This window comes from Aethina tumida, chromosome 1 (genome assembly GCF_024364675.1).
Source record: "Aethina tumida isolate Nest 87 chromosome 1, icAetTumi1.1, whole genome shotgun sequence".
NCBI lineage: Eukaryota > Metazoa > Arthropoda > Insecta > Coleoptera > Nitidulidae > Aethina > Aethina tumida.
Genome location: NC_065435.1, coordinates 49,197,577 through 49,210,808, shown reverse-complemented (window position 1 = coordinate 49,210,808; position 13,232 = coordinate 49,197,577). Strand labels below are relative to the sequence as shown.

Genomic DNA, 13,232 nt, shown 5'->3' with positions numbered 1-13,232 from the left:
GAGAATTGAAGACGAGGTGGGCAAAAGGGAAAATCCCCCAGAACAACATTAGAAATAATCTAAGGATGTCCGCAACTCAAATTTTAAAAGATTTAGGAGATAAATCAAGTAGTTCTAGAGCAATTCATCGTCGATTAGTGGAGGCAGGGCTGCCAGGAAGAAGTCCAGCTGTCTTTCAAAAAAGAGCCGAGAAGCAAGACTTATTTTGCCTCATAAGCATGGGAATTGGATAGCAAGATATTGGAAAAAAGTACTATTTTCGGACGAATTCAAGTTTAATATTTTCGGTGATGGTGGATAGTTTGTTCATCGTCCTAAAAACAGTACACTCCATCCAAAATATGAGACAACAGCTCTTAAACATGGAGGTGGCAGTGGTATGGTTTGGGGTTTTTTTTCTTCTTACGGTATGGACCCGACTAACAAAATAGAAGACAAAATGTATCGTTTTTTGTATTGTAACATATTAGAAAATGCTACCCTATTATGAATGTGAAATGCCGTTAAAATTTATATTTTAACATGACAATGATCCCAAACTCACTGCCAAACTTGTTAAAAAACGATTTATTCAACAAAAAACCAATGACTTAAAGTGGCCAACTCAATCTCCCGATTTTAATCAGAAACAGAAAATTGAGAGAGATTGAGAGAGATTGTGGATAAAAAGATTAGAGCAAATTGTATCAGAAATAAAGCGAATGTGTGTGAACAAATTAAAAATGTTTGTAACAATATAGACGAAGAAATAATTTCCAATCTAATCTCTATACAAAAAAAAAATATGGATAGTAATATTAATAGCCAATAAGGGATACTAGACAATATATTAAACATTAGGCCATTTACGTTGGATTTTTTTAATTTTTGAGAAGAGTCTCAATTAAAATTATTCATTTTCTGGTTTTATTTTTTTTTATGTTATCATTATCATGACTGCTCGTAAATATATATTGTTTAGTATTTAAACAAAATGAAAGTCACTCTAATTTTGTCCGACATATACAGTATAACCAAATGCGACATAAAAATTTTACAAATTTAAATGAACTTATCAGCATAATTCAAAAAGCTAGAAGAAATATAAACCGAGTTTATGCCAAATGGGCCAAAAGTACAAAACAAAAAGGATATTATAAAAAAGTGTTAAATTGAATAACACAGATTTAATCATTAGAAAACATTTTCAAAATTAAAGATATTTATGTCCAGCTCAATTCAGAAAAATATATGTAACATTTTATACAATAAGAATATAGATAGTAGTTCTTATAACAACAATAGCAAATTAATTTTATTTTAACTGTTCACATTAAATAAAAGACATGGCTAGCTAAAATATTTAATATTTACTGTAATAATGACGACTACTATATATTTCCATTAGGATTTTATTTATATTTTTATTGTTTAAAAATATGTTTTACATTGTTGCAAATATTATTGTATTTCATATTTAAAATAAATTAATAATCTAATATAAAACTACATTAAAATAAATTGATCATTGAATTAAATACGGATGAATAAAACAGAGATTATTTCAACATTGAAATATTATTTGTCGGCAGTTTGTTATTTTACATATCAACCCCCTCCCATATAAAAATTGTTTTTAATGAAACAGTTTAATGTAAACGTTTACAAATTTAATTAAAACAATAATCAATTAAAAGGTGGAAAATAAATGTTTAAAATTCATTCGAATCTAATGAACAGCATAAAACGTATGACGGGACTGTTTGTTCAACTGAAAAAAAAAAATAAAAAAAAAAAAAAATAAAAATCACAGCCGAATAAATCAATACGTCGACGATGAATTTTTTATTTTTAAAATTAAATGTTCAACCTATAGATTTGCTAACACATTTAACAAAAGTCCGTGCCACATCAAACCTTTCAAACTGCGTACTTTCAAAAATAAACAAATACTTGAAAGTAAGAAAATGAGAGAAAAAAACCCACTAATAATTCACCGCATACTAATAATCCTGCAAACAGATGTTACATTGCACTTTGCATTTCCCAAGGTCGGGTATTCCGAAATTAGAAGTGAGTTTTGAATTTTTTTGGCGTGCGTTCCAAGGATCGGTGTATACGCCAAACATAACGAATTTATATTAACTCTATCGGTATGTTTACCCCGAGGCCGTTTATCGCAGAAATATTTGCAAAACTGGGGCTATAATTAAATTTCAAAATGCAAGAAACTATAATTAGGATGCGAACTCCGCCACACACACACACACATACACAACTTTCTATGGGGGTGAATGCAAGGTCAATTACTCGGGTTCTATCTAATCAGCGTGCGAACTCATAAAAATTTGATAATGTGTATTAATATTTTAATCACGCCGGGTTTATTTGAAATCGTGTCTGCGACGAACCAAGAAATTCACATCCATTAAAAATATTTTTAGACGTGTGCACGTATATTCTCCTCATATTCAATTAATTATTGACTGTAGAACATCCTGCCTCCGCCATGGGTGCCATTTAGGATGCATTAACGCACTTTTAAGCGGGCCCAGATTAAATTATGTTTCAGCTGTCGCATTAATAAAAACAAAGGACCGAATTCCTGTTGGCCCGTCCCTGAAAAAATTGGGCTCAGGAGTCAAGTTTCGGGGTGATACCGGTCTGAAATATAATCAGCCCCAAATTTGATGAGTGAGCCGAGTTAATATTACCGGGCCGGCGTAATAAATTATTGTGTCTCACGCATTATTTCCATTTTTTACTTTCGTAAATAAGTTATTGTAAAGGCGGAATGATTATTACTCGTCACAAAAGGGAGTGCGTAATATTGATAAAATATGTTCATAATTTTTTTTGGAGGAAATTACGGCTAATAACAACTTCACGTGTTAGTTTAGGCCTTGACAAATTGGCGGTGTAATGAAATTTCAACTGGATATTATTCTGCGCCCACACCATTATTTTTCACTAAATTTCAGGAAGTAAAATCTGTTTGTTCAATAATAATCATTCACGCTTCGATCGCTTTTATTATATTGGGGTAATTTTTGGTTGGATCCCAAAATAGAGCCTCCCATATTTTACTTATACATACAGGTACCGATGATCCAACGGTTTGCTTTACCACTAACGATTTTATTTGTTCAAGAAATTGAACCACAAAGCAGTCTTCAAATAATGGGAATTTTATAACAATCACTAAAATTCATTGTTATTCTTTATTAATAACAAAACAATTTGGCGTAGAAACAAACACAATGTCACAATGTCACGTCACTTGGCTGTCAGTGTGATTTATGAGCTCATCGACAAACTTTGCCGTGTAGTTTTATGAAAAAAACAGTGTTATTTTGTCTGATTTAATTTATTTAAGCAAATTGCTTATCAAAAGAAAATTAACTGTGCACCTAAAACAAAAATTCCATCAAACATTTACATATTTAATCGTGTTTTGAAGTGTTAAGACCAATTTATTAAAATGCTCATATTTAAATAACGTGTTTCAAGTGCCATAACATAATAAATGAACATAATTATAATTAAAATTATTACATATTAGAAATTATCGTTATAGGTTTATTGAGACTGAACTTTAAAGTTTTGTACTGCTAAAAAATTAATATAAATAATACTGTAGTTTAAATGATACCTGTATGAACTTTGGAAGTTTAGCAAACTGAAATGATTACTTTTACTCGATTTTGTTGTTTTTAATTTGCAAAATTGCTTTAGTTTTTCTATTTTTATTACCCTTTCAACATCAAATGTTATTAATTAATTCTTGATTGTGTAGTTTCGTAATAACCGGTTGTTTATTAATAATATTTTTTTTGTGATATCAGTTGACGGAATGTTTTTTCACTAATGCACTGTTGGAATGTCCTTTAAATACAGCATTATATGTAGGTATTTCCTGTTTTGTCAACAATAATTGTACGAAAAAAAAAAAAAAAAAATGAAAATAATCAGTCTCGGTGGGTCAAAAACAGAATAATAAAAAAAGTATCGCCTCTTATTTTCAGAGTGACCGATAAAAGAAATCGTAGATAGTACAGCTCAAGGTTAGATAAGAGTTATTTTTACTTAAATTTGCATTAGATTGATTAATCAAAACGTTATCAATGCAGTAATATATTTTCCTGGGTGGATAGAATTTATGTCACATTTAAGATGAGATTTTATAATTTGATTTTAAAATGAAACATTTAAATGTGGTGTGTGAAAACTTTCCGAAATTTTTTAATCGTATTTTTAATGTTACATGTCACGTTTCATACATATTTCATGAGAAGTAGATATTTTTATCTTGACTCTAATTACCTGTGAAATAATTCCTTATGAATTTATTAAAACATTTTAAAGCAAATACAGTGATAAAAGTGCATACATATAAATACATACATAAGTCGTTTATATAATTTAAATATTTACTTGGGGTTAATGTCATAGTCCAAAAAACGTGTATGTTATTTCATTGTGGCAACATAAAATGTTTCAAAATTTTATTATCCACCATTGTCCATAATTCATCATTCGGTGTTTGATACCGGTATTTAAATAAATTTTAATTCATTTTAAATTTGTTTGAGCAATTTCTAAAACTTTCCGTTCTACTTATGCACATGACAATGTGCGATAAACACCTTTTAATTAGATTTACGCAAAAAAATGTTTTAATTAAATTTCATTATTTGTAGTTCGTGAAAAGTTCTTATAACAAAAAAAAAAAATTGTGTTACGCAGATTTTATCTTCGAGTAAGCAATTAATTTAGTCCAAAAGGCAAAATTACTATTTCTACCGTTACTTCGGCGTCATAAAATTATAATTGTGTGCACTGCAATATTACTCAATTAACTATGGACCCCATAAACATTAACATTTATTTTTGCCAAGATTTATTGCATTCGTCCTAAAACCAGCAGTAAATTTTATACAACAACTGTCGAGATATTCTTCCTGGATACCCCCAGAGGTGTATCAATAGGTTAGGACCGTGCATTATTAAAAAGTCAATTTTTAGCGAAAACACCCAATCGGCGTAAAGTTAATTGATCCTTGTACCTGTTTCAACATAATCGCCATCGTAAAGAAAACATGGAAAGATCAACATTTGATTAAGTCGGTCTTAAATTTTACTGTTTTATACCTTCTTATCGTCATAAATATATTACCTCTATTACCGTAATGCAGAGAATGAACAGTATACCATAAGTTGTCCGCCCCTGATTACGAACGGTAAATTAACGCGTTCGCTGCTTACGAAGTGATACAGTACACGCGAAATATACAGTCCGAGTAATTAGGACTCTCTTATAAGAAAATAAATTTGATAAGATAATGTGCACAATTATTTTTACTATTTTCGTTCGCCGTCGGATTTACCTTAAAAGCTTTTTAATTTATAAGGGCGTAGGTCCCGGGAACAATGTAAAAGGACAATCAGAAAATGGTTCGGCCAAGAAAAATGTTTTCCACTAGAAATAATACAAATGTTACTGAACTTTGTATCCCAATAATTAAATCCATAAAATTGCGGGCTCCGCAACAGGGTCCCGCTTTTCCTTTTTTCCAATTACATTCTAAAATGTACCACTAAACAAATTGCCCCCGGGCAATATCTCATAATGGCTCGAAAATTGCTCCGTACAATTGTGTTACATTTGTGCACAACTAGGAAACGAAATTAGATAAAAGCAAAGCAGAACGTATGCAAAGCTGAATTATGCAAATAACGTGTAAGGTCAGCCACCAAAAGCCGATCCGTTCGGTGACCTTACCAGTCGCGTATATTTAAAATTCATTTTCTCGTTCATAAAATCACATGAAAACAGAATCACTGAATCACCATTTCCATGATAGAATATTAAATGAAGGAAACTGCTCAGGTCGCCCACTACACACTTCCAGGGGCGTGCATAAATAAATTAATTACCTGAAAAAGCGGTTTCAGATATGTTTTTGGTGAATTTAGAACGAACACCCCCCTCCCCCCCGTTCAATTTTTTTCGCATCATTTCGATCGTCGGTTGCATTACATTTTTGATGACGGCATAGCTCTAAAATTGATGTGTTGTAAAGGGGATGGGATCAATGGAAATCTTCAGCCGACTTCTGAAACGTTTATTCGTGTGTAAAAAGGTTGCTCATCTGCTCGCACTTTAATCAGTAGACACCGACGCTATTTATTTATAATATCGGAACCAAAACCGGAACGGGTTCAGGGACTGGGACTCGAAGGGGGGTTTCGAAACAAACGCCCGGCAGCGGCTGCGTGTTTCCGGTTTACACCCGCTGCCGGAAGTGCAGTGGTTTGTGTTTACATTCTTATGCAGCATATGCAAGTGGCGGGTCATTAAAAAGTACGGCGTTGCGTTAGGTTATGGGTGTTATGGGGGTTATGGGGACGGGAGAGTGGGTCTGACGCGACGCCACGACGATCATGACGTACCGATAACCGGTGGTTCGGATGGTTTTTGACCGACTTGACTAGTTTTTGATTCGACGAAGGTCGTATCCTCTTTGATTTGCGCTATTCACATGTTGCAACAATTGATGCGAAAAATTAAGTACTGATATCTGCCAATGCATTTATATAAGTACTTAATTATGCGGAAGATAAAAGTGCATCGTGCCTGCTGATAAATTCTTACCGAGTTATCTAATGTACAAGTAGGTTCATTTTGCACTGCATCTGATAATTAATAGTTTAATCTGCTTTATCAAAGACCCCTGGACTTTCCCCAAACACATTTAAATTGCTAATCAAGAAAGGTCAAAGGATAAACCACTCTTTTAGTATTGGCGAACATCAAAAAAGTCAAGTAGATATATTGCGTTATTACATACAATGTTGCAACTAATTAAATTGTTATTATACACCCACGTTATTAACGTGGAACGACAGACGATCGATCAGATTTTTTCACGAGCGTAAAACTCCAAACTATGATATCTGTGTATTCTAAATATAGTAATATGATTAAATATTCCAATAAAATATTTAACTTAATCCCAATTAGATTGCTTAGCAAATAGATTTGTTGAAGGATAATCATTTGTTGGTTATCTAATAACATAATCATTAAGGATGTTTATCTTAGAAATGAAATTATTCCAAATTATAATTTCTTGTACAGGGTATCCCGGAATACATGGATAATCTCAACATTTTTTCTCAAACAACCCGTTAAAGAGCCCCTAAATCTGATCAATTCTGAATAAAATATAAAAAACAACCAATTTTTGACAACGTGTTTTTAGGGCACATATATGCATAAGAATTTTATTCTCCGGGACACCCAGTAAACTTTAAATATGTCATAATTTATGATTTTAAACTAATCGATTATTTTTTAAAACATAAGTGCCACTTAATGGAGCATTTTACAGATAACATGATATATGCATCCTTTTAGTAGAAGTCCATATTCAAAAGCCAACGTAACATTGATTATACATATTACATTTCTAAATAATTTTATCACAGGAAAAGTTATCTGTACAATTTATATCTGACTATTGGCTCATTAAACAGACTTGTGAATTGCCAACTTATATGTGATCAGAGCAAATTGTTACCAGAGAAGGATTACCAATCTTTCTGATTAGAACCAACATTAATATAATTATAATCCATTCCATATTTTTCCATTAAATTATACACAGTTATTCTTACATTTAATATGACAAAATTAATTAAATTAATTTGAAATATTTATACTTTTCTTGATTCAGTGCTAAACCAGCGTACTGTGGGTATTACTCATGCCGCCCCTGGCCATCGGTACAAAATAATGAACAATTACCAGGTCGGGGATTAAATTGCTTTTATTAATATATGAGAGATATATTAAAGAAAAATCTGGTAGGTGTGTGAGTATCCGTTGAAACTGGTTTAATTAGACTAATGTTCGAGGCCCGTATACTGTCCACACTAATTGTAACTGGCCAATGTTGCCAAGTGTTTTAATAATCCTATCGTTATGAATTAACTATTGATTTACGATTTAATGAATTAGTTCGAAAATAATATAGAAAAAATTGTATTGCTTATGTAACTAAATATTTTAAATAAAATAATGTGGCAAGACTAGTTTAAATTAAGTATTATTTCTATGATCGATTAATAAGATTCAAATTTGCCGCCAATTTGTGCAATGATAATTAATGTCCTAATATTCAAATTTGCCACCAATTTATAAAATAACAAATGATGCCCTAAGATTCAAATTTGCCACCAATTTGTGCAATTGTTTTAATGACAACCAGAATCTCTCATTTACCGTTTCGTATATCAACAGAACAACACACATATTTTCGGTGAGTACATTTTTTGTTCTAAAATCTGAAATGAATTTTTCTTTCAAACATGCAAACTTTGAGCACAGTAATTGACAATTGTTGTCTTATAGATACTAAAAAGAGGGCGTGTACAATCATATCAAAAAATTGTTGGACATGAAAAGGGCCATTTTGTTTGTTGCTTGATGTTAATAATCGTTTTGTAAATTAGAAATGCAGTTTCATAATTTGGGATGCAGGATAATGTTTGCTAATTAATAGTAAGATATCCCGGAAAAGTTAAATTTTGCCCCAAAATTGACAGTGACAATAATTGATGTTTAGTTGTCCAGTTTTAATTTTGGAATTTTTACGAGCTATTTTTTGAATTCTAATATGTTATTACTTTCTTCTTATCCTGCATTTGTATTTACTGTAAAATTTTTATATTTATCTTATTAATGTTGCAATTTCACAATATTTTTTTTTTTTTTTGAGGTTCTTTAATTTTTTTAACATTTGTTTCAGAATAGCCCCTTTCTACGTTGCCCAGGAAACACTCTGATATATTTATACAGTTGAACGAAATCATCTAGATTACCTATGCCACTGACAGACTTGACTAACACTGAAAAAGAAACTTTAAAAAGGAGTAACTCTGAAAGTGAGCATGATATTGTCTTAAATTTGGATATTCCCACAGACAAACCTAAGCAAGGAACAAGCTCTAGATTACTACATGGTAGATTAAGCAGGTCTCTGCCATCTACGTCTGGCTTGGTATTTAAGTCAATTCCCGTTGCCAAGCCAAGTACATCTGATCAGTCAGCTAATCCAACTAAACCATGTGGCGCAACTGCGAATAAACGTAAAAGAAGCAACTCTTCAGATTCAAGTAGCTCCGACAGTTCTACTTCGAGTAAAACGTCTAAGCAATCAGATGACGTTAAAACCAACATTCCCGAGAGAGAAGTCTGGACCAAAAATGTTCACGAGTTGATCGACACAATACCGCTGTTTCTTAATAAGCGTCAACTGAAAATTAATTTAATTAATCACTTAATTAAGTTGACGGAACAAAAAGAAAATATTTCGACTTACGCCAGAAATTATGAAACTAAATTATTGAAAGAAGCAATTACCGCAATATTTACTCCTTATGCAGTTTCAGCTTTCAGTACCCCGCCGAAGGACTATCCAGATTTCATAACTAAAACAGTCAAGTACTCAATGTGGTTGAAGCAAGTTATAAATATGGGTGCTTCATCAAAATCAAAGTTAACACGTGAAAGAGAACGTTATGAAGGAATAAAAAGTGTTGCGTCCAAGCTAATTTGTCTTGAGGAGAAATTTGCTGTGATCAAAGGCGACGACTACACTCTTATTAATACCACAACTGCATTGAAAAAAATTGCCATGTAATGTTAAATTCAGACTTAATTCAAATAAAAATGTTAACTTAGCCAGATTCTTTTATTGATCTAGCCGCAGAGTATAGGTATACGTGCTAAATTGTTCTGAAAATTGTGTAGGGAGAGCGGAGCGGAGTCAAAGGCATAAATAAGCATTTTTTATAGACCACACTCGTATAGGTGAAGTTATTATATTGTCCAAGTCTAAATTGTTATTGTAAGGAGACATTAAATGCGTCACTAATTCACATATATAATTTAGTCGCTGAACGATTTAAACATGCAAAGTTCAATGAAGCTAACTGCATTAAGCTTTATGGTGTATTATTTTGTTATTTATTAGATGGTGTTTTGTCGCCTACTTTTGTTTCTCAAATATTTCTAAAGTATTGCATGTAATGTATATATGTATTGTAATATATTAAATAATGGTAATGCGTTTTATTACGCCTGTGAACCATAATTTAAACCTCCTTTCCTACTTGTAATAAAACTAGAATTCCACTTAAATTCAAATCATTTAATTAATTAATGCTGTAAACATGGAAATATTGGTCGTTGTTATGCTTTAAAACAATTTTCAGTTCAACCAATATAAAAAAGGGAAAAAATTCTGGGAAAGGCAAAGCAGGTTTGTAACATCAGGAATATAACTTCCATAGAATATGTCAGAGGTGGCCAACCTCAGCCACATGCGGCTCTTTGAAGGATTATTTGTGGCCCCAGTTCTCTTCCAGAATTATCAAGAGAAGTGAAATAAATGTGTTTAATTTTTAATATTTAAATACAATACACATATTTTGTACTTTTATTTATATTTTCAATAAATATAATTTTTGTAAACAAATTTTTTTAATAACTTTTTTGCATATCTTTTAAATACTGCGGCTCTCGAAACATTTCAAATTTTGAAATTTTGGCTCGGACTATCAAGGTGCTTGGCCACCCCTGGAATATATTAAAAGAAATCTGTCATTAGTATTACACGATATTAAATGATGAGGGCGTTATTTTAACATGTATTAGGCTAGTGTCACAAGTCCATCAATTCAGTGAAGTTCCAATTGGTTCTTCACGCCCCCTATTTACCAGATTTCGACTCTATGATTATTTCCTCTTCCCGAAATTGAAGAAAATGGTACAACCCAAAAATTAATAAGCCAACTTTAATTACTGTATTGGACAATACTAAGGTACCCAGAAAAAATTAAATTTGCACAAAGATTGACAAGTGACAGTTTTATAGGAACTCCATTATTCTTTGACGTTTAATTTTGTGGCTGGTCGTGTCTGAGCTTGTAAGTATTTTTCTTCGTTATTTTATGAGGTGTTTATTGAAATTTAATATGTTATGACCTTTCCTTTATTCTGTATTTATATTAATTGTGGAATACATAAGCTTATTGTGGAAATATTCAATTAAATTTTTTTTTTACATTTTGAGGTTATAAAATATTTTTTTCATTTGTTTTAGAATAACGCTTTTGAGAGTTCTTTAAAAGACAGTCTGATACAGAACTACAGCCGAATGGAGTCGTCCACCTCAGCTAGACCATTATCCGATATAACTAACGCTCAAACAAGAAGATTATCTACCATTGTCAAGCCGGGCACATCCGGTCAGTCATCTCCAACCAGGTCTGGGAATAGAATTAAAAGATGCAGATCTTCAGCTTCAAATGGCGCTGGTGCAAGGAAAACGTCTAAGCCCTTAGCTGAAGTTAAACTGTTTTTGTCCCCGAAACCAATTTGGGCCAAGGATGTTATAGCGGTGATTGGAACAATTCCACAATTTCTTAACAAGCGTCAACTAAAAGTGAAAATAATTGACTTTTTAGTAAAGTCAGCGGAAGAATGTAGAAAGTCTTCCGTACAAAAATTTGAGATACAATTGTTGAAAGAAGCCACTACTGCAGTATTTACTCCTCGTGCAGTTGCAGCGTTCAGTATTCCGCCAAGGAACTATCAGGATTTCATAAGTAAGGTATTGAAGTACTCAGTATGGTTGAAACAAATTGTAGATTTGGGAGTTTTGACAAAATCGAAGTCAGCTCGTGAAAAGAAACGTTATGAAGCACTAAAAAATGTTGTGTCCAAGCTAGTATTTCTTGAGGAGCAATTTGATCCGATTGAAGGTGATGACTTCACTCTTATTAATACCACAGCTGTTTTAAAAGCAATAGCTATGTAATATTTAATAATTAATTTAATAAAATTTTGAATTAAATGAATTAAATAAATTGTTTGTTTGATCTAAACATAGAATAGGTATAAGTTGTAAATTGTTCTGACCCTTTATGATAAATGTGTGGGGGAGCGGTCTAAGACATATATAAGCATTTTTTAATAGTCCACGTTTGTATAGGTGAGTTTATTATATTGTCTAAGTCTAAATTGTTATTGTAACGAGACATTAAATGCGTCACTATTTCACATATATAATTCAGTCGCTGAACGACTTAAACATGCAAAGTTCAATGAAGCTAACTGCATTAAGCTTTATGGTATTTATTATTAGATGGATATCTTCTGTTTCCTAAATATATTTAAATTATTGTATATATTGTATTTATATAAATAAAAAAATTTTCATGCGTTTTATTACGTCTGTGAACTATAATTTTAACCCCCCTTCCTACATGTAATTAAATAAAGTGAAACTACACGAAATTAAAACCTACTTTTTGATATTTTTGTGCGGAGCTCCATGGTGGTTCAATTTTGGTTTCTTGACAATGGTCATTGAATATCTTTAAAAAAAAACATACTATTACCAAGTGTTTAAGTGATGAAGGCAAGATTTTTCGAGCTCACAAGACTATATTAAATCAAAATTAATAGACAAATTTTAAGGAACAGTTTTATTGTTTCATTGTAATATTCGTTCAACAATCGTTTAGTAAATTAGACTGACAGTTTCTAAAATACATAAGAATTATAATATAATTTAATTATAATTTAAGAAGTATGGTCATTATATTCTTTAATAGTAAGATATCCGGAAATAAAAAAAAAATTGCTCAAAAATTGATAAATGACAGTACTATAAGGTCGCCATTAATCTTCGACGTTCAATTTGGAAGCAGGACGTGTCTGCGAGGGTAAGTTTTATTTACTGAATTTTTACTAGTTATTTCTTGTTCGACATAAGAATTATAATATAATTTAATTATAATTTAAGAAGCATGGTCATTATATTCCTTAATAGTAAGATATTAATATTAATAAATATATAATAAATAAATATATTCAATGAAACTAATAAAAAAATTGCTCAAAAATTGACAAATGACAGTACTATAACGTCGCCATTAATCTTCGGCGTTCAATTTGGAAGCAGGACGTGTCTGCGAGGGTAAGTTTTATTTACTGAATTTTTACTAGTTATTTCTTGTTCGACATAAGAATTATAATATAATTTAATTATAATTTAAGAAGTATGGTCATTATATTCCTTAATAGTAAGATATCCGGAAATAAAAAAAATTGCTCAAAAATTGACAAATGACAGTACTATAACGTCGCCATTAATCTTCGACGTTTAATTTGGAAGCAG

The 13,232-nt window shown here is 31.4% G+C and overlaps 1 protein-coding gene and 1 long non-coding RNA gene across 2 annotated transcripts in view; one reads left to right on the top strand and one right to left on the bottom strand.

The window, feature by feature from the left end:
- The window catches only part of LOC126264462 (uncharacterized), a 131,311-nt gene extending 118,921 nt beyond the window's left edge, over nt 1–12,390 (bottom strand). The window contains exon 1 of the long non-coding RNA XR_007547169.1: nt 12,358–12,390. This is a non-coding gene — a long non-coding RNA (uncharacterized LOC126264462). The remainder of the gene's footprint in view (nt 1–12,357) is intronic.
- On the top strand, nt 8,236–9,727 carry LOC109595126 (uncharacterized). The gene is made up of 2 exons (XM_049962506.1): nt 8,236–8,303; nt 8,793–9,727. The coding sequence occupies exon 2, from the start codon at nt 8,868–8,870 to the stop codon at nt 9,684–9,686; it is 819 nt and encodes a 272-aa protein (XP_049818463.1). The 5' UTR covers nt 8,236–8,303; nt 8,793–8,867; the 3' UTR covers nt 9,687–9,727.
- Nucleotides 12,391–13,232: the final 842 nt, after the last annotated feature.